The sequence below is a fragment of the Podarcis cretensis genome (genome assembly GCF_951804945.1).
Source record: "Podarcis cretensis genome assembly, chromosome: 17".
NCBI classification, from domain to species: domain Eukaryota; kingdom Metazoa; phylum Chordata; class Lepidosauria; order Squamata; family Lacertidae; genus Podarcis; species Podarcis cretensis.
The window spans coordinates 34,292,130-34,317,124 of NC_137187.1; the positions used below are offsets into that span (position 1 = coordinate 34,292,130).

Sequence of the window (24,995 nt, forward strand, 5' to 3'; positions counted from 1 at the left end):
ATCTCATTTGATATGCAGGGCTGGCCCAAAACATTTTGCTGAAAACAGGATGACTGGACTGGAAGTTGGTATTAAAATCAACACTGATGATGGGACAGTATCCTCTACTACATACAAAGATAGCAAACTAACTTAAGGAGTGAAAGGCAGGCTGCATGGCATGCACAGCTCTGTCCCATGATCTTGCCACTGCTCCCTGCGTGTTCCTGAATTCAAGTTACACTAGAGGCTCAAGTGACCTCAGTGGCTAGAAGTTCATTTTTTTCAACTCCATTTGCCACAACAGCTCCAGTCCCTTTTGGACAGAAATTACTTGGCTAATGTACTGCATTCTCTGCTAACTTCCAAATCAGATTACTGCAAGGTGTTTTTCATGGGGCTGCCCTTAAAGATGACTCAGAAACTTCATCTGTTTCAAAGTGCATTGGCCAGATTACTTGCTGGGTTTCCATTTAGATTTCATGTAACCCGTTTTAAAACAGGTGCATTAGTTGCTGTCATATACTATATTGATATAATTGAATATAAATTATTCAATGCCTGGCAAATATTCAGAGAAGATCTGTAAGATATTTAACATCATAATTCACCAAGGATAGCTTTGTTTCAGCTCTAGAACGCCTGGGATAGAATTGGTATTCAGGATCACTATTGAAATTGAACTTGCTAATTTAAGTATGCATGCTAATTGGTTTAATTTATCATGGACCTATCCAAAAAGTTATTGCTTCCTTGGGTGTGGCAGTGACAGCTTATGTTCATGTTTTACACTGGCCTGGAAGCATGTTGAGTTGAGAGTAAATAGTGCTCAATTCACTCTGAAGTTAACCAGTTGGTATACAGATTATATTCAGCAGAGTTGTTTTTAAGGTAAACTCAGCCAACTTCCATTCAGAGACACTTTCACAATCAGCTGCTGCCACTGCATGCAACCCAGTTTTAAAATTATTTATTATATTTAAAATATGCTGTTTTTTTATTAAAAATATCCAACGCAAACTGCAATAAAAAGAATCAGCTGAAGGTAATAAAAGCACAGTGAGAAATTTAAAAAGAAGCAGCAGCATTCAGTTAATTTTTACCTGGAATTGCTATGCTTGGGTTCACACTCTTCAGAGAATCCAGAAGACATCACTGCCAGCCCGTTGCATCGTTTTCTTTGTATTACTCCTGTCGGCGTCTTATTTTAGGTACAAAGCAATTGCCTGCCTGTCCACAGTGGATTGACAATACATTATTGAGGCTTTCCAGGCTTCTCTACCTTTAATTAAAGGTAAAGGTAAAGGTACCCCTGCCCGTACGGGCCAGTCTTGACAGACTCTGGGGTTGTGCGCCCATCTCACTTAAAGAGGCCAGGGGCCAGCGCTGTCCGGAGACACTTCCGGGTCACGTGGCCAGCGTGACATCGCTGCTCTGGCCAGAGCAGACCTTTAATTAGAAGCTTCCTACTTGTTCGTTTTGTGTCTTTTTAGGTGCTGCAGCAGCAATACTAATGAATCAGCCCCATAACTGCTCTCGTCTGTCAGTTCCTCTTTCCTTCAAGGGGGCCATTAATGGACCTACGCCATAGGAAACTAATGAGCAATTCTGGGGTCAGTTCATCAGTATGCTATTGTGTAAAGCAGGAAACAATCAGAAAAGATCCCACAATGAGAAGGATCTAAACTTTTTAAAAGGATCTTGGCCCTGGAGACATGCCAAGATTATATACTGTGTTGTCATCAAGTGTTGCAAGGAATCATCATTTTAATTTTATTTCTAGAGTGTTTCTGAAAACATGGTGTAGTATGGAAGAACCTGAGGTCAGCCTCTAAGCCCCACCCATTGTAATGTGGCTATAGACCGCAGGTGGTAAAAACAGCTAAAAACTTCCAGCACATCCCCACTTACCACTTCCTGAATTCCACCCGACAACAACTGGGATTATGTAACACATAAAGAATGCAAAGTGGCAGGTGGGCGGAGGCCTCTGGCAAGCCTCCACCCCACTTTGGAGTGATGCTGTGGCTGGGACCACAAACTTGACCAAAGTTGAGTCACTTAAATGTTTCCCATACTGTGCAGGAGCTCCTCACAGAAAGACATCCCCACACAGCTGATGGAACATTTAAGGGACACCTTCAGGGGAGGAGAGGGAAGTGGTGACAAGGGAAAGAAGATGCATGAGGTCAGCGCAGTGGAAACATGCCAGGAGCACAGATTGGCTCTGCGAGTGCGATTCCACCATGCCAACCTCACTGCCACCTCAATCCTTCCCCTTTCCATCCTGTTAGGCAGTAGCCACTTAGCTGGAGGGAGGCCAGGTGACTGGGGCTGCCCCAGCACTGTCGGCTACTGTCCAAACCAGTTTGAATTAGCTTTAGATTGCTATTGGCCACCTGCCCAATAAAAATGCCGCATCAGGTCTTCAGCTTCACATACATATATCTACTGTGGAAAATCCACCAAATTCAATTTATTCTTTAAGAAAAAGCTCACATGAGAATCACAAGTTCAAAAAAGCCCTAGCTGAGCTCAACATTAAAAACAATCTGCTCAAATGTCAGTCCTTGTTTAACAAATGGGTACTGAGGCACTGAAAGGCAGCAGCTTGCTCAAGGTCGCATGACAGGACGAATGCAAAGTGGACAGTAAGTTGTAATTCCCACTCTTAGTGCTTAGTAACCTCAAGTAAATCATTAAAATGGCAGATAATCTGCAGTTACGGACACCTAATAAGCAACCAAGGCTATTGTCCTGGCTGAGTCCTGTGGCAGCAGAGAGCTTTTCATAGCATGACTGTTTGGCACAGTTACGTGCCAAAACAGCTTGCCTCCTAGACAATTTGGCAATGTTTGAACTGTGCGATTCCTCTATATTGCAACCTTCTATGCTTGCCATTACCCATAATTCAAGTCTTAATCATGTGCTCCTTTGCCATCTTAATGCTCTTTATCTCTATGCCTCCTGGTGGAGAAGTAAGTATTCTTAAGTGCCTGGTTTTGGTACGGCTTCAAATTCATGACAAATAATTGAGCCGAGCTGAAGAAACATATTTGTTTAGAGTCCAGCCAGCAGCAATAGCTTTTAAAACCGTTGTGGCATCACCAAACCCCACTGCATTGGAGCCACGAGCAGCAAAGAGGAACCCTGCAGAAATGCATTCAGTTGCTGACGGTAAAGGCCTGAAGTCCAGTGATAGCTCTCCCAAGGATGAGCGCGTGGATATCATGGGTCCCTGGGGGAAAAACAAAATTAAGTGATCTGAAAAAATGGGCTTCCAAGTTTGATCCCTGGCATCCCCAAATAGGGTGGAAGAGACCTGTGTCAAATCCCAGAGAGACACCATTAGTCAGTGTAGACCCGTAGTTCCCACAGGGGGCCAATTTGATTTTTAAGGGAGGGGGTGCAATTCGAGAATGAGTTAGACCATGTTTAATGGCATTTTAGGCTTCCTCCAAATGAACAGGAATTCACTTTTTGAATAATAAGAATTATATGTCACGGGGGGGATGCATCAGGATTTTAGAGATGCTTAGGTGGGGCATGGCCAAAAAAAAGGTTGGGAACAACTGGTGTAGACAATACAGATCTAAACAGACCAATGAAGTGCACTCTTTTGCAGAATGCATGCCTAGATTTAAGGCCCATTCTGATAGGTGGATGCTGTTACAGTGTGGGTTTTTCGGTATGGTATTAGGGTAACTGTGAGCAAAGTGTCCACAATGTGGCTCCTTCTTATGCCGGCAATGTCTCTCTCCACAATGAGGTAACATTAACATAGAAAAGATCTCAATCACAGACGCTTTGCATGTGGTCTGGGCCCCTGATGTTTCTCCAGTGGCTTGGACAGGGGCCTCTCTTCAGTGGCTTTCATGTCGCTTGAGTAATGTTAGAATAGTTCCAACACTCCATGGATTTACTTGACCCTCTTTGTAGGGGGAAGGATTTGCATGGTGGTGTATGGCTTGGCAATTTTCATATGTACTGAACAAACAGTGCATTATAGTGCCTTGAGGGATACATCCAATAAAGAAAAAGGAAAAGAAAAGAAGATGGCTGTCTTTATGCTACAACCTTGCTAACGGTTCTTTTCCAATCCTCGGTTATTTATTTTCTGATCACAACAGAAGTTCCTTAAAACTGTGATCTTGCAGGAAGAAAGCCAGGAAACCAATTTACCTTCATATGTGTTGACAGCCTCCAGGTTCATGACGTGCCTGATAACATGGTACTCGTCAGCAATTCCATTGCCCCCCAGCATGTCACGGGCTTGCCGGGCAATCTCCAGAGCCTTCCCGCAGGAATTCCGCTTCAGCATGGAGATCATCTCGGGGGTTGCTCTGGGAACACAGAGGAAATAACAGAATAGAGCAGGGAATTGGAACACGGTTGGGCGCTTCTCTTTTAAAACAGAGTACCCAAAAAAGGACAATGCTTAACATGTTGTTAGGGACAATATTTGTGATTTTTTTTTAATTTAAAAGGGAGAAACAGGAGATATGGGAGGGATGCAGGGAAGCAATTAATTCTACCACCTCAGGACATCACCACTTAATCCCTAACTTGTTCACCCTGGAAATATATGCATGTATTTTGAAATACAATGAGTGCTCCTTATCCACAAACCAATCCCATACTTCTTCCAGTCAGTAAAACCTCTTAGGAGGAGAAAGATCCACCAAGCCCCCGCAGGCCCCCCGGAACTCTCACTGCAGCAAGAACCAATTTTCTGCTTCCATTCATGCACACACTTACTTGTTTTCATCTTTCAGGCGTCCCAGTTGTAGGCAAGCTTGTAAGCCAATAGTGATCTCTGTGAGCATGTCGGCCAGCTTCTTCTGGACAAGCTGGTTTCTTGCAAGGGGGACTTTAAACTGGGACCTACAAGACACCATTGGATGGCAAGGTGAAGTTGCTTTCCACTATTATACAGCTAGAGTTACAGAGTTGTAAAGATGGCTTTGGGAATGCCTGCCAAACACGAGGAACTCGAGAAACAAGTGATATGGAAGTATTATACACCCATGTGATATCTGCAGAAATCTGGCACCCCCTCTCCACCTCTTGAAACAGTACCTGTCCAAGGTGTACTGCCTGGCAGTTTGCATACAGAACTCAGCAGCTCCAAGCGCTCCCCAAGCGATGCCGTAGCGAGCATTGTTCAAGCAGCCAAAGGGACCCTGTGGGAAGAGATTCAGGTAAGATATTGACCAGGAGTCCCTCAGTTCTCCTGCTCAGACTCCCTATGGATTATCTTCTGGAACTCTAAATTTGAATGGAGCAACACTGAGGGTAGTCCATAATGTTTGCCACCTTTGTAGATTTTTCATTTCCCCGGCTTTAGTCCCGTAAAATCAGTGTTAGTTTTTGGGGTGGGGAAAGGGGGTTGAAATGTGAAGGATATTCTCCACCGATAGCCATAGAAATGTATGCAAGAGATCTCCCAAATCAGTAATCTTTCTATATGGAACTTCCCTCTTCTGAACTGATTTTTTTGGGGAATGCTTCCCGATATTTATTGCAAACATTAGATCAACATGTCTGTTAATTTACAGTTTTTCATTTGAAATGCCTTGATCGAGCCTAACATTTTGCTAAATTTGGAATGGGTTTTAATCCTGCCTGTTAAGAATAGGTTTGTGTTTTAGATTTTTCTTTGCTTTTTCTTATATGCTGGTTTCAATGTATGTGTTTGTAAGCTGCTTTGAGTTACCTTGGTAAAAATAATAATCAACCAATAAGTTTAATGAATAATAATTTTAAAAATGCACTGGACTACCACTGCCCATCTCCAATAAATAAAAATCTGTTGTGCTCACTATGACACACCATAACATATTTAAACACCTGGAATATGTCACTCTATTTATTACTATAAACTCAGTCCTCATGGATCAGACCAAAGGCTAACCAAATGCCTATGGAGAGCCTAAAAGTAGGAAATAACTGCAATAGCCCACTCCCATGGTTGTTCTCCAATAACTGGTGTCTTTGAGGTAGCTTACAGTCATCATGACAAGAAGCGATTGAAAGAGCAACCACCCATGAATTTGTCTAATTACAGTCATCTAAGTTAGAGGCCATCACCGCATCTTATGATAACAAATCCCACAGATAACACTGTGTGAAGATGGGGTGGCCCTTTTGCAGTGTGTTCAAGAATGCAGTGGGTGATACTGATCCTGGTTTGCCACTGGAGTGGGGTTTGTGAAGGGAGATTCAATGCTAGGGCCCTGCCCAGTATATCTTCTGGAAGGCAGGATCAAAGTAACCATGAACGGAAAGGGATCTTACAGCAAGTCCAGACACATGGGGCAGCAGGTTTTCTTCGGGCACCTCCACATCCTCCATAACAATCATCCCCGTGACAGAGGCTCGCAGTGAAAACTTGCCCTCGATCTTTGGAGTGGAGAGACCCTTCATTCCACGTTCCAAGAGGAAACCCCGCACTTTGCCGTCCTCACACACAGCCCACACCACACAAAGATCGGCCACTGGAGAATTGGTGATCCTGAGAGGACGGAAAGCAGGTGTCAGATGTTTGGGTACACCACCCAGAGCAGGTCTTACAGAATGCCAAAGATTCTGGTCAACTAAATCTCAACCCAGGAGGCCAAAGGGGCCACTCAACAGGGAAAGCTAAGGCATGGAGACTATTCTCCAGGATGGGTAGCGGAGCTGAGTTGGGTATCCAGCCTTCCCCAGAAAGCAATGTCTGTCTGAAGCCAGCTGTATAAGGCAATATTTCCTCATACAGTGGTACCTCTGGTTACAGATGCTTCAGGTTACAGACTCTGCTAACCCAGAAATAGTATCTCGGGTTAAAAACTTTGCTTCAGGATGAGAAAAGAAATCGTGTGGCGGTGGCACAGCAGCAGCGGGAGGCCCCATTAGCTAAAGTTGTGCTTCAGGTTAAGAACAGTTTCAGGTTAAGAACGGACCTCCAGAACAAATGAAGTTCTTAACCTGAGTTACCACTGAACTGGTATTTAAATCTTCCGATAAATCTAGACTGCTGCTGTTGCCTGCAGTCTGCTCTGGGTAACTCCCCTGCCTGCTTGAGCACCATGACAGCTGCAGAGCTCACCAGGTCTTGGTGCCGTTGAGTGTGTAGGTCTTTCTGGAGGGGTTGTATTTGGCCCGGGTCTCCATGCCACCAGGATCACTCCCATGGTTGGGTTCTGTAAGCCCAAAACAGCCCAGCAACTCTCCCTTGGCTGTGGGGAGAAAGACATGATTAGCTACAGCTGCTCCCCAGAGCACCCCTTTCTTTCCCTCTCTGCTGTCGAGTCTCATGCTTCCCCCCACATCACTTTTCTGAAGACTGCGAGTGGACTGAAACTGCCACAGACTTTTCTGAAAGAATGAATACAGTAGTCGGAAAATCTGTCAGTTCCTGGATCTCAGCATTTACAGCACAAACCATACAATTTCTAATCAGAAGGAAGGCCTATTGAACTGAATGGGGCTTACGTCCAGGTAAGTGGGGTTAGGACTGAAGCCTAAGTTACCGGTTAAGTAAAAGACAATGAAGGCAAAAGAAAAACAGGCCACAGTCTAGAAACGCAACTAAATTCTGATCTTTCACATCCAGCATCTGAACCCTACCCACTCACCCAGTCGTGGCAAGTACTTTTGCCTCTGATCTTCTGTCCCATATGCATATATAGGGTGCATCACCAAAGATGATTGTACACTCATGACCGAACGGTAGCTGCTGTCCACTCTCTCAATCTCCCTTGCCAGGAGTCCATATGCCACGTAGGTGGTTCCTGCACAGCCATAGCCTAAGAGAAGCAGATGCACAGATTTAGCAAGTGAGCCATGAGTTCAAAGCGCACCTTGCGCCAACATCCTGACAAAACTCCTGACAAGGATTGTGGGGGCAGTGGGGGGGGGTGGACAAAAGGAGAACAATGTTATTGCAGTTTAGGGACTGCAATGCCTCAGAGTTGCTTATTTTCCCCCTTTAAAAAACACCAATATTTTATGCAGCTGTACTATATATTTATAAGGGACGTGGGCGGCACTGTGGGTTAAACCACAGAGCCTAGGGCTTGCTGATCAGAAGGTCAGCGGCTTGAATCCCCGTGACGGGGTGAGCTCCCATTGCTCGGTCCCTGCTCCTGCCAACCTAGCAGTTCGAAAGCATGTCAAAGTGCAAGTAGATAAATAGGTACCACTCTGGCAGGAAGGTAAATAGCGTTTCCGTGTGCTGCTCTGGTTCGCCAGAAGCAGCTTAGTCATGCTGGCCACATGACCCGGAAGCTGTACACCAGCTCCCTCGGCCAATAAAGAGAGATGAGCGCCACAACCCCAGAGTCGGCCATGACTGGACCTAATGGTTAGGGGTCCCTTTACCTTTACCTTACTGTCTATTTATAAAGCAGCATGCAAATAACATAAAGCAAATACATTTTCAACCAGCCTTAGAACAGCCAAAATGTTTCACTAGCTCACTAAAAATAATGAGCCCCAACACTTCAAAAGTAATTAAATGATCAGCAGCTACAGGGCTCCATAAACCCCAATTTGTTTTGTTTTTTTTAGAAAGGAGGATAACATCATCATCACATCAACAGGAGCACAACCAGATCACACCAGCCATTTCTTCAGACACTATAAAAGAGCCACATGGCATTACCTCTGATCGTAGGGCCCAGGACACCCAGTTCCCCCATTTCTGACACAATTTCCCGGTGAAAGACTGCAAAAATAGAGAAGGAAAGGAATTAAGGGAGAATGAAAATATAGATAGCAAAACTGTAGGCAGAACCTACTATGAGTACTACATCTTCATGCTTCTTTTCTGGCCCACAGAGCCCTGGTCTTCAATGCTATGTCTAATAGCATGGGAGTGATGCAATGACCATTTCTAAATTGCTACTAGTGGCGCATGAAGGATGGTCGGCACATGAAGTGTGGGAACCCCTTTAAAGCAACTGTTCTACAGGCTTCTGCCATAAGTACAAAATGGCTTAGAGCCACACAAAGCCCGCACCTCCCAAATGCAGCATTTATTATATTATAACGGATACAACACTTGAAGGTCGTGCAAGATGCTCTACAAAAAAAATCAACAAAATTCAACAAAATGATTAAAAACTTGGGGGGGGGAAACAAACAAAAAAACAAAAACAAAACCACTGAGAAACATTGAACTCTTGGAGCCTTCACGGGTGATAAGCCAGTCTCATTTTTGGTGTTGATCCAAAACACACAGCAGGGATCATGGATCCTTTCAGGGCCCCATCAAATCAGCCCATTAAATTAGTAACTCTGTGGTTAGCTATTAAACGCACTGGCACATTCATGTAGAAGATGAAACAAGCCATTCCCCACCTTTAGGGAAGGGGCAGTATCCTGCACCAACTCACATAGCACAAAGTACCAGGCTACAAAACAAACAAACCATACCTTCGTTTCGGTTGGCCATGAGGATCCTGGGCATCAACTTTTCCTGGCAATAGGTGCGAAATGAGTCCCGAATCATTATTTCTTCCGGAGACAGGAGCCTCTCCAACTGCAAGGCATCTCGCCAGTCAAACTGGGCTCTTGGGCCTGGAGAAGAAAGACAGAAACCTCAGCCTAAAGAAGCTATCTTGCCACTGGGGGGGGGGGCATCCACCAGTAGGAAAAGTCCTTACCCTAACACTTTTAACCACTGAGCTTACAGCTGCCTATTCGGGCAGAGATCACAACAAATAAACACTTCATTGCAGCACAGCCTACATCTGAAGCAGCAATGTGGTGCCATCCCAGATGTTGTTGGACAACATCTCCCACCTTCCTTGAACGTTGGCTGTGCTGGCTGGGGGATGGTGGAGTTGGAGTTGAGCAGGAACATCTGGCTATCCCTGGTATACACACTAACCTGGCAGCAAGTCCCACTGAATTCAGTGCAGCTTACTTCTAAGTAGACATGCATAGTATTGTTCCGTTAAAGTTGTTGACAGCTGTAATCATGGCAGCATCTTCAGGTAATGGCTTGCATCTTCCATAAATGCTGAGCATTACAAGGACAGGATATCTGGGCTCTACCACTGACCAAAATACAGTGACAAAGCAGGCTTTTAACAGTCGCTGACCTCCTATGACAGTGGTGGCGAACCTTCTGGAGACCGAGTGCCCAAACTGCAACCCCAAACCTACTAATTTATCGCAAAGTCCCAACACGGCAATTTAATATGGGATAATATAATGTAATTAAATGAGCTGGGGGAGGCTGCCCTGAGTTGTTGAGCTTTTTTTGGGGGGGATGCCAAGAGTTGCAGAGCTTTGCTTTGGGGAGGGGGGCTTGGATCACAGTTGTTTTTTGGGGGGAGAAAAACACATGCATTATAAACGCTTCCTATGGCACTTGGAGCAGAAACAACACATAGAGCTTGGGGAGGGGCATTGTCCAGAGTTTTTTGGGGGGATTGCCAAGATTAGCAGAGCTTTTTTTGGCAGCTTGGATCACAGTTGGGTTTTTTTTTGGGGGGGGGGAGGGAGAAAAACACACAAACTGGCAAGTGCTCAAGGATAGCAGGCAACAACCAATCAATGAAAACCCTTTACAAAGCCACCAATCACAGGAACTACAGCCTGCTGGCTGCAAAAAAATCCCACCAATCGCGGGTGTGGGGGGGGGAGGCAGGAATACACCTGCTTTGCGGGAGATAAACTGCCTCTAAGCTGCTGCAACGGGTTGGAGCAGTTTACTCATGAGAAGGCGTGGGGGGGAAGCTGCTGCCCAATTTGAAAACCCCAAACAATGGCACTGCTGGAGTGATGGCGCATGACAACAGAGAGGGCTCTGCATGCCCACTCTGGCACCTGTGCCATAGGTTTGCCACCACTGTCCTATGAGAACTATGAGTTCATCTTTCTAAAGAGTCCCAACCAGTCCACATGGGATGATACACAGTTGGGTGAAGAGGAGAGCGGGGTAATCAAACTCAGGGAGTTCAGTTAGCGAGATGCTGTTATTTTATACAGTAGCACTGGAAGACGGGTGCACACGGCCTACTAAACATTAATTCTTAAGTGGAGCAGGACCGAGAGAAGGGAGGAACATTGCAGGAGATGACGCAGTGGCTGGAAGTCCAAATATGGAGTTTTAAATCAAAGGTCATCCCATTCCACAAGCCAACTGAAACATGCATACCTTTCTCTTCTCTCCCAGAGGGCTTTGCTTCTTTTTCTGCAATATAAGCAACAATTATAATGCAATTTCCCAGCACAGTGAACCCCTCCACCCCCAGATGCAATGATGTAGGTTTGTAAGACAACTTGTCACTCTCAGCCCTGAAAGCAGCTAAGAGAGGACACCATCTTCGGGACTCGGCCCTCTCCAACACCTCCTCCTTGCTCAATCTGCCCTGTACACCTTCGGGCCAAAATTAAGATGTAAAAAGGGGTCTGGGTGGCAGCTGCAGTTTTTTCCCCCCGTTGGAGGGAGAATGGGGCAAGGTGGAAGCTCCCAAAGAAATGAGCGGACATTATTATCTCTCCCACCTTCCCCTCAATATTGCACCCATTCAGGTAACCCTTTTAGCAAAAGTTGCCCACTTACCCTTTTGCACAGCTGAGCTGGTGGCCTGTGCACGGACATCGCACGGGCCTGTCACACAACGGCTGCATTGCAAAAGCCTCCTGGCAGGTAACCTCAGCGCCATCAGGACGAGTTCCTGAAGGAGGTCGGTGAAACAAGATTGTAAGGCCACAAGTTCTGGAGGGCTCCCTGCCAAATGCAGCATTAACTCTCGCCATGCTGAAAGATTAAAAGCAGGCAATGGTACTAGCTGGCCATTCCATTCCCAAATAAGACACCTTTGGTCAGGCTTATCCCTAACGCCAATAACAGGCCCAAAAGCAAGTGGCTGAAACGCCTGGTGCAATGAGCAGAGATCTTCTGTTCTCAGTTTGGGGAGAGGAAGGAGGCACGGAGCTCAGCAAAGAAGGGCCCAGCCAGGCCACAGTTAGCATGGAGGCCCCCAGAAGAGGAACCCCGCCCTCCCGTTCTGCCATTGCAAATGCACAGTCAACAAGGTTGCCGCTTTTCACCTCGGCTTAGCGCGGCGCTCTTGTTCTGTGAGCTCGCAAAGCGGCGGCAAGCAAGCAGCAAGGTCGCCTCGCGTCCCCTCCAGGTTCACTGCAAACACCTTCTTAGGCCAAAATGCTGCTGCTGCTGCTGCTGCTGCTGCTGCCTTGTCTTCCGGGCGGCGGAAGAGGGAGGGCTTCTCCGCCATTGGCCCAGCAGAGGAGGCGTTTGCTCGCGACGCCGCCTTGCTTTGCCCGCCTGGGCAGGAGGAGGAGGAGGAGGAGGCGGGCGCGCTGCCAGCCTCGCTTGCATCTCCTGCCAAATCGTCTCTCTCTCTCTCTCTTCACCTGCCACGCAGGAGACTCCGTCCACCTGATGAAGTAGAGTCAGGGGTCAGCAAAGTTTTTTAGCAGGGGGCCGGTCCACTGTCCCTCAGACCTTATGGGGGGCCGGACTATATTTTGGGGGGGAAATGAAGAAGAATTTGGATTTGATATCCCGCTTTATCACGAACGAATTCCTATGCCCCACAAATAACCCAGAGATGCATGTTAAATAAAAGGATACATTCTGCTCATGTAAAAACACGCAGGCTCCACAAATAACCCAGAGAGGCATTTTAAATAAAAGGACACATTCTACTCATGTAAAAACATGCTGATTCCCGGACCGTCTGCGGGCCGGATTTAGAAGACGATTGTGCTGGATCTGGCCCCCGGGCCCTAGTTTGCCTACCCATGAAGTAGACTCTCAGTAACAAATTTGCTTGTCTTTAAGGTGGCTCCTCATTTGTGGAATGCTCTCCCCAGGGAGGCTTTCCTGGAGCCCATGACATAGGGCCCCACTCTATTGGGCCCCCCAAAAAAAATTAAAGAAAAAAACCCCAGGATGTACATTTCCAAAATATAAGATTCTTCATAATTGTATTTCACTTCAACAATTACTTTGATAAAAAACATTTTTTGTTATGTGCAAATGGCTTTGGATACTTATTAAAGGTAAAGGTAAAGGTACCCCTGCCCGTACGGGCCAGTCTTGACAGACTCTGGGGTTGTGCACCCATCTCACTTAAGAGGCCAGGGGCCAGCGCTGTCCGGAGACACTTCCGGGTCACGTGGCCAGCGTGATATCGCTGCTCTGGCGAGCCAGAGCCGCACACGGAAACGCCGTTTACCTTCCCGCTGGTAAGCGGTCCCTATTTATCTACTTGCACCCGGAGGTGCTTTCGAACTGCTAGGTTGGCAGGCGCTGGGACCGAGCAGCGGGAGCGCACCCTGCCGCAGGGATTCGAACCGCCGACCTTTCGATCGGCAAGCCCTAGGCGCTGAGGCTTTAACCCACAGTGCCACCTGCGTCCCTTGGATACTTATTAGGTCCATAAATTACCATATAGCATATATTCAACACAAAAAAACAGCAACAATTTGTTGTTGACAAAGGACAGCTGGATATAAAAGGGCCCCATTACCTTCAATAGCTTAGGACCTCATCAAACCTCAATTGGGCCCTGATCTTTAGGCACCAGGGGAAAATGCTTCACTTCAACCAGGCAAACTTTGGCTGATTAACAACAGCAACAACAATTTATTATTTATTTCCCAGCCACTCTGAGCGGCTTCCAACAAAATATTAAAAATACAACTCTAATATTCTTAGATTAACATTCTAAGGCAGAGATTTTCAACCTTTTTGAGTCCACGGCTCCCTTGACCAGCTCCATTCTTTCTGCGGCACCCCTGCCCAGGAGCCCAGTTACGCCACCCCTTGCCTGCAGAGCTGGCAGCCTCTCACCCTTTTTCAAACACCCTTCCTTGTGGAGGCTTCCCTCAGCCTTCTCTCCCCTATCCTTGGGCAGCCGTATCTGCCACCCCTGATATCTGAGCTGACTCCCCACCCCAAAGAAAGGTCCCTCCTCACACTGCCCCACAGGGGCCTGGAAAGCACCCCTGGCCAGCCCCAGAGGCAGCATTCGCCTAGGGAGCTTGTAGCCAGGGCTGCTGCAACAAACAGCTGTGCAAGCCTTTGGGAGGCCGAGATGGGAGAAGGCATCAGAGGAGGGAGGGAAGGAAAGAGGGGCATAGTCCAGTGTTGCCTGCAGCACCCCTGAGCACCTTTCAACGCACCCCAGGGTGCCACAGCACACTGATTGAAAATCCCTGTTCTAAGGCCTTTCAAATGCATTTGTAGGGGGTTATCGGGTGTTTTTTTTTTTGTTTTATTATGTATTTTGTGCTTTTATTTTGTATTTTTATGCTGTGAGCTGCCGAGATCTTCGGATGAAGGACAGTATTTCAATTTAAAACAAACAAACAAACAAATACCCATAAATAAGTTACAGGTAGGAAGCCACATTGGTCTGCCGTAGTCGAAACAAAATTAAAAAAAATCCTTCCAGTAGCACCTTAGAGACCAACTAAGTTTGTTATTGGTATGAGCTTTTGTGTGCATGCACACTTATTCAGATACATTGAAACAGAAGTCCCCAGACCATTATATATAGTGAGAGGGTGGGGAGCGGTATTACTCAGAAGGGTGGTGGGAATGGGTGATTGGCTGATAGGTGAGGTAAACCTGTTAACGATTGCAATTGGTCTTACAGGAAAGAGCAAGGGGCCATATCATGTATAATGAGATAAGAATCCAATGTCTCTATTCAGACCAGGTCTCTCCGTGGTTTTAAGTTTGGTAATAAGTTGCAATTCAGCAACTTCTCTTTCCAGTCTATTTCTGAAATTCTTTTGTAATAAGACAGCTACTTTGAGATCTTGTATAGAACGTCCTGGGAGACTGAAGTGTTCTCCTACTGGTTTCTCTGTCTTGTGATTCCTGATATCAGATTTATGTCCATTTATCATTTGGTGTAGAGTTTGGCCTGTTTGTCCAATATAGAGAGCTGAAAGGCACTGTTGGCATTTGATGGCATACACAATGTTAAATTAATTATCATAGAATCCGTGATGGGATTGGTTTGAATTTTTTCCATTCACCTTTCTTTCGTTTGAAGTTTGGATATTGCTTTTCTAGAACAGTCAGTGTTCAGGAGGAGCGGTATTGCTATATTATTTCATTCGGTTTCACATCCTCACTGAAGGCAACAATTGCCACATTTTGCACTGTGGATAACTTTTTAAAAGCACGGGCCGGGGAGTGCATGTGCACTGGGCGCACCCTTTGTGCTGGAAAACGTCATCCCAGCAGAAGCTGACAGTGTGAATCGTGGTCCTATTCTGTAGTGTCTGCCAGCGTGGCTAATGGTGTGCCCTGATTTCACAATTGCCGGCAATGGGAAGCACCTGGCACTGACCTCTTCTGCTGTTAGGGCAGGAAGGGATGGGGACAGGGAGGCTGAGATGGTACTATTCAGCCACCAAGTTATATACCGAAGGTCAGGGCTGGCCCATGCAAAAGTTGAGGTAAAGCCATTTCCTTCAGGTTGCAGGCAGATCTGGCTCTAGCCCTCACTGTGGCATGGCTGCCAGCCCCGCTGTGGCTTCTCCCATGCCACCTATTGCCTTCCCCACTGCCACTGCCCACAGTGTCAAAATGCTTCATGCTGAAGGATGGGCATTTATACCTGGGTCTCCTAGTCCAGGGGTAGGCAACCTAAGGCCCGGGGGCCGGATGTGGCCCAATTGCCTTCTCAATCCGGCCCGTGGACTGTCCAGGAATCAGCGTATATTTACATGAGTAGAATGTGTCCTTTTATTTAAAATGCATCTCTGGGTTATTTGTGGGGCCTGCCTGGTGTTTTTTACATGAGTAGAATGTGTGCTTTTGTTTAAAATGCATCTCTGGGTTATTTGTGGGGCATAGGAATTCATTCATTTTTAAAAAAAAAAATAGCCCGGCCACCCCCAAGGTCTGAGGGACAGTGGACCGGCCCCATGCTGAAAAATTTTGCTGACCCCTGTAACCTAGTCCAGTACTCTAACCACTGCACCACACTGTCTCTCAAAAGCTGGCCTATTGTTCTCTTGCCAGTGTGGTGTAGTGGTTAAGAGCGGTAGACTCGTATTCTGGTGAACCGGACTTGCGTCTCCGCTCCTCCACATGCAGCTGCTGGGTGACCTTGGGCTAGTCACACTTCTCCAAAGTCTCTCAGCCTCACTCACCTCACAGAGTGTTTGTTGTGGGGGAGGAAGGGAAATGAGAATGTTAGCCGCTTTGAGACTCCTTAGGATAGTGATAAAGCGGGATATCAAATCCAAACTCTTCTTCTTGCCCTTAGGATAAAGTTGTATCTAGCTGGGCGAGGCTTTGGCCCATTGATTCCTTCTATCTAGGAGTTTTACTAGCTAGTTGTTTCTATGGCAGCACAGAAGGTATGGGAGATAACATGTAGGTTTGTTTGTTTTTAAGCACCAGTTATTACATGAAACAGACATGCCAATAACAAAAATGGAGACATACTCTTTCTCACAAAGTCTATTTCCAAGCATTTATTAGAAGTTCTTTACTACATCCATCTAACTATACCACTTGTAAGTTCTTTGTAAACATTTATTTCATTTCAATCATACTTGCAAAGCAGCCCCTCAGAACCATCTGAGATACGTATTTCTAGGGTCCGTCCTATTCTGCTCACTGCAATTTGTTTTAAACTGGTTTTAATTACCGTAAGTTGTTGTAACCCACCCTGGGACCTTATGGTGATGGACAGGTAAGAAAGAATAAATAGTAATAGTAATAATAGTACCTAATGTGCAGGTAGAGAATGGAGAAACAGTGTCCATGACTAAACTTACATTATATGAGAGCCCCAGAATAATATCAGCTGAGCACAGTGACTCTCGAAAGCAAATTGGGTCCAGAAGATGCATTGAAAGGACCTGGGCTCTGAGACTCCTGGGTAATATATTGCAGCAGACTAGCATCCCCCTGGAAAGACATTTGCAGGTTGCTTTAAGAGAAAACCAAGATCTTGGATTACCAGCTTGCTCTAGGCTTATATCTGGATGCCTCAGAAGGACCTGGTAGCAAGCTGTGGTGATATTAAAACTAGCGTGGAGAGTGAGGGGGGATAAATTGCTCCTGTGAGGAGATAAGCCTTGCAGGCAGAGTTATGCTGCCCAACTTCAACATGGTGAGCTCTGAAGATTAAAAAAGACCTGAAGCCCAGCTGAACAGGCTTGAAAGCAAAATAGGGCTTGTTCTGCTCCTAATTCTGCTGACGCTTCAAAGCAGGGATGGGAGATATTCCACAAAGGCGCTTGTTTGGAAAATATCTGAGCCCACGAGCTCCTGAAGAAGAGAAACTCTAGAGCAGGAGAGGACAATCTCTACCAGTAGCTCACAGATATTAATATAATGAGACGGGGCAGATCTGCAAGGAGAGGAGTGGGTCTCTTAAAGCCAACATGATGGGTATTCCAGGTAGTGTCTTGGGAGGTGTAGCTGGCTTGGCAGTGGCCACGATTGGTGTCTCAGCAGCACTGGGGGCATCAGGCTTCACTGGAGCTGGAATTGTAGCTGGCTCTCTGGCTGCAAAAATGATGTCGGCAGCGGCTATCGCCAATAGTGGAGGAGTAGCAGCTGGGAGCGCTGTTGCCGCACTTCAGTCAATCAGTGCTGCTGGGCTGTCCGCTGCTACCACAGCTGCAGTGACAGCTGGTGGAGCACTGCTGGTCTATGTGTGGCTACCTTTGAAGATGACCTGGAAACTACAATTAATCCAGAATGCGGCAGCTAGACTGGTGACTGGGAGTGGCTGCTGAGACCATATAACACAGGTCCTGAAAGACCTGCATTGGCTCCCAGTACGTTTCCGAGCACAATTCAAAGTGTTGGTGCTGACCTTTAAAGCCCTAAACGGCCTCGGTCCAGTATACCTGAAGGAGCGTCTCCACCCCCATCGTTCTACCCGGACACTGAGGTCCAGCACCGAGGGCCTTCTGGCGGTTCCCTCACTGCGAGAAGCCAAGTTACAGGGAACCAGGCAGAGGGCCTTCTCGGTAGTGGCGCCCTCCCTGTGGAACGCCCTCCCACCTGATGTCAAAGAGAACAACAACTACCAGACTTTTAGAAGACATCTGAAGGCAGCCCTGTTTAGGGATGCTTTTAATGTTTGATGTATCATAGTATTTTAATATTCTTTTGGAAGCCGCCCAGAGTGGCTGGGGAGGCCCAGCCAGATGGGTGGGGTATAAATAATAAATTATTATTATTATTATTATTATTATTATTATTAAATACACATTATGTCTGAAATCACATTTTAGCAATGTAAATCAAGATCTGTGGTTTCTTAAAGAGGTTTTTTTTTGTCACTCATCCTTCCCAAAATTATTGTATTCCAGAGACAGATTAATTCAACTATGCTGCCACATACAATACCTCTTAGCAAAGGCCACAATGCAGCCTTCTGGCTGCGTCTCATGACAAAAGATTTATTACTCAGCAGCAGCTATCACAACCACAATTTCAACAGATTCTGTTTTTGGATTGCTGCTCCCATTTTGTAGTTTGAGGACTTTAAAATATATGACGAGCATTATGTTGCCCTTTTAGAGATTTCTGTACCTTCTACCTAAAGCTGCAATCCTAACACCATTTATTTAGAAGCTGGCCCCACCGAATTAAGCGGGACTCACTTCTGAGTAGACATGATTACTATTGCACAGTTGGTGTCTAGAGTTCAGGCTGGGGTGAGGTGGGATAGATCCAACTTATACACAAACCTTAATCTACTGACATGTGAAATCTGAGGCTGTGCACAACCAGGAAGGTTCATATAATCAGTTAAATTGCCCTCTAATGTGACCATAAGTTTAAGACAAAGTTTACTTTTTTAATCAGTCCAGGACAGGTTTTTACCAAGCAAATTGGTAGTGAACAGAAAGAAGGCATAGCATAAGAATAAACTATTATATGCCTACAAGCCCATCCTATTTTCAGAGCTTTTTTTTTCTTAAAAAAATGTTTAGGGGTACTCTCATTTTCTGACTCATATTGAAAGACTGCCCCTCATTGAGGCCAAACTTAAGATTCTGCCTCCCCTCCCCATAAAAAGCACTGCCTATTTTAATCTATGCAGTGGTGAAAGGTACCAATTTGGGATCCTTCTGGTGGGGCCAAGTTATTCTTGGCCTTATCATTTTGGCTGCTAAAAAGGTGAGAGGACACCAGAAATTACTTGTCTTCTAGAGGGTAAAACCCTGAGCTCTGTTGCCCAGTATCTGATCCAGCAAACTGTAGAATGAACACTTTCAGTTTTCAGCACAAATGAAATACATGAGACAGCACTTTTTCAGCCAATTCATTTTAATAAAGAAAGCTGTAGGCTTTTGCCCCTGAATGGTACTATTACTCCACTTCCCCTTTATACAGTTAGAGAACCCGCAGGATGCAGTTGCCTCGGGGTGCCCACATCCCTTGGATACCAACTCAGCATATGTAAGCAAGCCGTAGCTACAGGAACATTCTGGGAGGACTGAAGACAGTGGTCTGTATGGAGGACGACTGGGTCAGAAAAGCAAAATACAGGGAGAAGATTCTATTCCCCATGAGCAAGGATCAAGCAATGTCCCCATAAACAAGCAATGTCCCCATAAACCAGAACAAGCAATGGTATGATGGGAACTTTAGCCAAACAACGTCTGAAGGGCCACAGAATACTCACCTCTGAGATAGATGAGTTGTTACCCCAATCGTTCTGCAATGGCTTGGCTTTATTTCATAGAAATTAGTACATATATAGAACAGTGGCAGACTTGATCCAGTTAAGAGCCTGGATCAGCACAGAGAGCAGCTGCACCAGAACTCGCTAGTGCAGCCAATCCCAGCCATGTCTTTAATTGCCACACCATTGAGATGGCCATATTTCAGGGGGAAGCGGCCTAGCTGCCCAGATTAAGACCCTTGCCAGGCCTAATTAGTTCCCTACAACAGATGTAGAACACAGCACTTGTGAAGGACAAGGAGCTACAAGTAGAGAAAGGCTTACACCTGCAGTTATCCAATGACCCACCCCTACCACCCTCTTCTTCAAGATCTCCTGTTGGCCCAGAATGTCCACTGCAGTCCAGGGTTTGTGCATCAGTTACGCGTGTTTCTTCACATGGAGGGAGAGGTGATCCGAACGGGAGAAAGTGCGCAGGCAGACCTGACACTTGAATGGGCGTTGCCCAGTGTGCTTGCGATAATGGCGAGTCAGCTCATCGGAGCGGGCAAATTTCCAAGCACACCCTTCATACAGGCATGGGTATGGCTTCTCACCTGCAAAAGACCAGCAACAATCACTGCAACCTTGTGCTTCTTCTGAGCCAAAAGAGGATTATACTCACATTTACTTATTTCTATATTTACTTATTACATTTCTATCCCACCCTTCCTCCCAAGAGTCCCAAGGGCAACAAACATACAAATGATAAAACAAGTAAAAAAAATCTATATACCCCCATGTGTTCCAATACAGATGTAGACAAGGGAAAATATCTACATATAATGCTTGTTGGGAGAGGCTAGGCTTCACCAGGTGCCCAAAACGGAACAGAGACAGAGCCCATCTAATATTTAATGGGAGGTAATCTGTGGCTTCTCAAGGAAGGTCCCACTTATTGAGTACATTGCAGTAATCCAGCCTGGAGGTTATCAGCACATGGGTGGCAGTAGCGAAGCCATCCCAGTCCAGAAACAGCCATAGCTATCTTACTAGCCAACGCTAATAAAAAGGTTCTCCTAGTCACTGGGTTGTCAGGGCCTTTCATGACAAAGATGGATCCAGGATCACACCCCCCCCCCCGACTACAAACCTGCTCATTTTGGGGAAGGTGGGGTATGATTTCATCTAAAAAAGGCAACTGAGTAGACTCACACCCACTACTGAAGAACAACTCAATCAACAGCAGTTTCCCCCTCCAGCCTTGGCATGGGTCTGTGTCACTGTAGTCAAACACCCCATAGTTAGATGCTGGGAGGGGGGAAACCAGAATGGAAAGCAGAGTACCTGTGATGGGAATTTCCAGTGGAAAGCTGGAATATGGTTAAGTAGTGTTCAACTTGCAGGATGATACTACTGAGGACAGAATTACTAAGGAATCCACTCCCAACCCAGGGACCTCCCTCATCCAGAGCCAGGGCTTTTTTGGCTGTGGCTCCGATCTGGTGGAACGCTCTGTCACAAAAGGCTAGGGCCCTGTGGGACTTGAAATCTTCCACAGGGCCTGCAAGACAGAGCTGTTCCACCAGGCCTTTGGCCAAGTCACAGTCTGACCCCCTCCTTTGGTAATCCTCAGAACTCTAGTCCAATGGTTGCCATTAACTGAACTGATTTTAGAATGAATTGATTTTATAATGCATTTCAATTAATTGATGTGATTTTATGTAAATTGTGTTACTTTTACTGTTGTTGGCCACTCTGAGCCTGACTTCGGCTGGGGAGGGCAGGATATAAATAAAATTTTATTTATTATTATTATTGTTGCTGTTATTATAAAGCGGCTTTTTTTTTTTTTACCTGTGTGAGTGCGAAGATGGGCCTTGAGGTGGGAGCTCTTGGTGTAAGTTTTCCCACAGTTGGGATAATTGCAGATGTGGCTGGCAGGCTGCTTACGGGATGAAGTCTTGTGTCCTTTCTTAGGCTTGTCTGTGGCTTCCTTGGCAGGCAAGGGAGGCGTCAGGGTGCTGTAAAGGGAAGATGTAGTAGACACAGCTGCATCTGTCTGGTAAAGCTGGAATGTGGCTTGGTAGTGGCTAGGGTAGGTAGGGAAACTGCTGCTCAGCAGATTGCAGTGCGGCAGCTGGGATTGCGCCGGTGGAAGCTGACTGTGAGATCCATGTTTGCTCTGCAAAGAGGGACCTGGGTGTACATAGGTCAGCTGGTAGTACTCCCCATGAACTCTCTGCTTTGGCTCTCCGTGGTGCTGTACTGTGGGAGCAAAAGCCCCAAAATCTGCCTGGGCAAGGAAGTGCTGCAGATGATCACTGGACAATGCTAGGCTCTTATTTGGATCCATCACATTCTGGGCATAGCCGTGAAGGGCAGGAGGAGCATAGTTCACAGAGCTATCTTCTGGTTGGAGTTTGGTGTCAAAACCTGGTGCCCAAGGAGCATCAGGCACCCCTCTGTTGGTTTTGGGCAGCCTGCCTCTCATTCCCTCCTCAGTGGTTACTGGCAGGCCAGCAGTGGACACTGCAGGTTGTTCCTCTTGGCCAACCCAAGTAGCACTAGAGGTGGCTGGCTCCGAGGCAGAGAAGTTTCTCATGAGGAAGTCAACATCCCAGTAGGCTTCATATTCTTGCTTCATCTGCTGAACCCCCTCAGGCTGGGGCACATCTAAGAGCCCCCGAGATGAATGGCTTAAGGAATCCTCCTGTTTCCACCACTGTAACATAAACAGTACAAAAAGGTTAGGCCCTGGTGCCACAACTGGCTCCTGCTGAAGAAAGCTTGCAACCGTTTCCTTCAGTTTCTTTGCTTTAAACTCGGAAGCAACTTACAAAAGCTTCTAATGCGCTCCAGTGCCTGCCATTACGGCAAAGATAATGGGCCTCTTATCAGGACTCCTGCACAAGCTACAATTCTGCATCAGGGATAGGCAGGACCCTAGCTATCTCTACAGGGAGCTCAAAGATAGGCAACAAAAATGTTCATCAGAATATTTTGAGCCCCGGGGGGGGAAACCATGGAGCAAATGTTTCTTGTGGCTCCTGTCTTCTAGTGCTCTCAAACCCACCTATCAGGATCACATCCCACAGCACTGTACTGCTGTTGTATGGCTGGATGTACAAGAAATTTATTTTTTATTAGGAATTTCAAATTAACAGTTCTTCAAAAATACATCATCCCCTTTTTCCCCTCCCCTCCCCTCCCCTCCCCGGAAAACAGAAAACCCTCCCTTCTCCCCAGACTTCCCTCAGCTCCTCTCTCTGGTTTTTCAGCGTTTGTTATTCTCTGCATGTTACAGAATTGTACAGATCCTTAATTTATCTATCTAAATATTATCAATAAAAAGTTTGTGTATGTTTATTCAAAACCTGCCAAGGAGACCAGTTCATTTTGTTGTTTCTTTAAGTACTTTGTAAAGGGTTCCCATTCATCTTTAAAGTCACAGCTATCCTTGACATGTAATGATATACAAGAAATTTAGATCAGGATCAGGAAACAGAACTGAGAGATGTCCTTGCAATGCCAAGCACACAGGAATCTTGGTTATAAGACAGGCATAGGTAAACTCCAGCCTTCCAGATGTTTTGAGACTACAATTCCCACCAGCCCTGACCACTGGTCAATTCATAGGAATTGTAGTTCCAAAATATCTGGAGGGCTGGAGTTTGCCTATGCCTGTTGTAAGAGCTCTCTTCTCTAAACACAAGCCTCCCTCTTCCATCTGCCCATGAACACCTCTGGGGTGCAAGGCCTCTTGCAATCATGTGATCCTCTGTGAAGAATCCAAAATGAATCACCATCCATACTTGTGTAAGGTAGGTTAGTAGTCTTATTCTTGGATTGCAGAAGGGGTGGAGGCCAAAACAAAACTGCAGCTTGCTTCGCCACACCCAGCAAGTTCATGGCTCAGTCAGAGATCTGAACCAAGGATACCCCATGTTTACTAGTTTGTCAGTTTACCTGGCACAATGGCAGTGTTCACAAGTTTCTCTAAAAATCCAGGTCCCACCACAGTTAAAGTCAAGAAACAGGCGTACAGTGATTTATAAAACAAGCAACCATTATAGATTACACGTTTCTCCCCAGTCATAAATTTGGAGCATTGATTAGGTACACATTTTTGAAGAAAATTTAGGCAAAGGGAGGGGCAAAATAGAAAACATAATAAAACTGTGCAGAAAAGAAGGTATGCTATCTTGCCCATTTCACATGAATGACAAAAATTAAAACTTAAAGGAAGCCCCACATATATCACCAGTCTACTGGAGGACACTGCTTTCTTCACATGAGAAGGTATTTATACTGCTGATTCTACAGTGAAAGGGCAAATACATTGGCAGAGTGAGCATGTTGTTAGAAACACGTGGAAATTCAATTCTACCCTAATTGTGCCAAAAAATATTATAAAATGCAGATCCCTGCCAGGAGGAGCTCACATTCCCAACTTAGATTAGGAACTTAGGCAGGAAGGAAAAAGGGGGAGACATACAAGTGTAGCAGGCATGTTGTGCCCAGAGAAGAGAACATGAAGACTGCTATCATGTATTTCTTAAAATATCTGAAGGGCTGTCCCAAAGAAGACAAAGCAGACCTGTGTCTAGAACCAATAGCATATGTATAGGCATATTATAACATATATGGCTGTTTCAGAAAGAGTACCTTGCTGGAAGCATGAAAACCAAGTTTTACATACACTTTTTTTAAAAAACCTCTTCCTTTTGCCATCTTCAAACAAGTTAGGAAGAATTCAGAAGTGTTTGGAAAGAAGCAAAACGCAACACATCAATTAAGAGCAGATATTTTACAATGCTAAGAAACATCCGAGGGCCAAGCCAGAGACCGGTTAACCCACCCTCCCGTTTTAATTCCCAACCCTCGGCAAAGGACACAAGCGAACAGGACACCATAAACCCCTTGCTCCTCACCTGGATAAGTTCAGATTGTACATCCTGCAAGTGGTTGAACCCAGCTGAGGATATTACAGTATCCACAAATGCCATGACCTGCAAGTAACAAACCCACTTGAAGACAAGAACGCAAAAATTCAGAGGTTTGGTCCAGGAGCGCACCTTTCTTCTCATTCACCTAAACCCTACAGCTTCTCCTCCTTTTCCAAAAATAAAAACTTATTAGAATACAAATAACCCTTTCCGCTTCTTAATTCCTCCTCTCATTTGCAACTTTGGAGGGAGCGGAGAAGATTAAATGGTTCTATCAGCACCAATCAGGAGCAAGGTAGGTGGGGCTGCCTAAGGAACGAGGCGGAGCTGGGATAATGATGTTCAGCTATTTTGCTGCATGGTTATTGGTGATTTTCTTTAAATATCTTGTTTGGTGAAAGTCACGCTCATGTTTACACAGAAGTACATGTAATCATTTAAA

At 45.8% G+C, this 24,995-nt stretch overlaps 2 protein-coding genes across 2 annotated transcripts; both read right to left on the reverse strand.

Annotated features, from left to right (window-relative positions):
* Positions 1-2,424: 2,424 nt before the first annotated feature.
* Positions 2,425-12,207, reverse strand: GCDH (glutaryl-CoA dehydrogenase). The gene is made up of 12 exons (XM_079958951.1): positions 12,031-12,207; positions 11,540-11,654; positions 11,132-11,167; positions 9,400-9,543; positions 8,627-8,689; positions 7,599-7,769; positions 7,070-7,199; positions 6,277-6,493; positions 5,059-5,162; positions 4,738-4,863; positions 4,162-4,322; positions 2,425-3,217 (listed from the first exon to the last, which is right to left on the reverse strand). Exons 2-12 carry the CDS (start codon positions 11,640-11,642, stop codon positions 3,144-3,146), a joined length of 1,329 nt encoding a protein of 442 aa, XP_079815077.1. The 5' UTR covers positions 11,643-11,654; positions 12,031-12,207; the 3' UTR covers positions 2,425-3,143.
* Positions 12,208-19,249: 7,042 nt separating this feature from the next.
* KLF1 (KLF transcription factor 1) lies at positions 19,250-24,775 on the reverse strand. Its single transcript, XM_079958926.1, has 3 exons — positions 24,539-24,775; positions 21,462-22,329; positions 19,250-20,221 (listed from the first exon to the last, which is right to left on the reverse strand). The coding sequence occupies exons 1-3, from the start codon at positions 24,692-24,694 to the stop codon at positions 20,046-20,048; spliced, it is 1,200 nt and encodes a 399-aa protein (XP_079815052.1). The 5' UTR covers positions 24,695-24,775; the 3' UTR covers positions 19,250-20,045.
* Between the last annotated feature and the right edge of the window lie 220 nt (positions 24,776-24,995).

Bases quoted from the DNA above. Each gene is read 5' to 3' on its own strand.
- KLF1 (XM_079958926.1), bottom strand. From the start codon at position 24,694: ATGAGAAGAAAGGTGCGCTCCTGGACCAAACCTCTGAATTTTTGCGTT. The intron at 22,330-24,538 runs GTGAGGAGCAAG...TTTATGTTACAG, and splicing joins TACAATCTGAACTTATCCAG to TGGTGGAAACAGGAGGATTC. The intron at 20,222-21,461 runs GTAAAAAAAAAA...GGTCTTTTGCAG, and splicing joins CCATCTTCGCACTCACACAG to GTGAGAAGCCATACCCATGC.
- GCDH (XM_079958951.1), bottom strand. From the start codon at position 11,642: ATGGCGCTGAGGTTACCTGCCAGGAGGCTTTTGCAATGCAGCCGTTGT. The intron at 11,168-11,539 runs GTAAGTGGGCAA...CTTATATTGCAG, and splicing joins CAGCTCAGCTGTGCAAAAGG to AAAAAGAAGCAAAGCCCTCT. The intron at 7,200-7,598 runs GTGAGTGGGTAG...TTCTCCCCACAG, and splicing joins AAAGTACTTGCCACGACTGG to CCAAGGGAGAGTTGCTGGGC.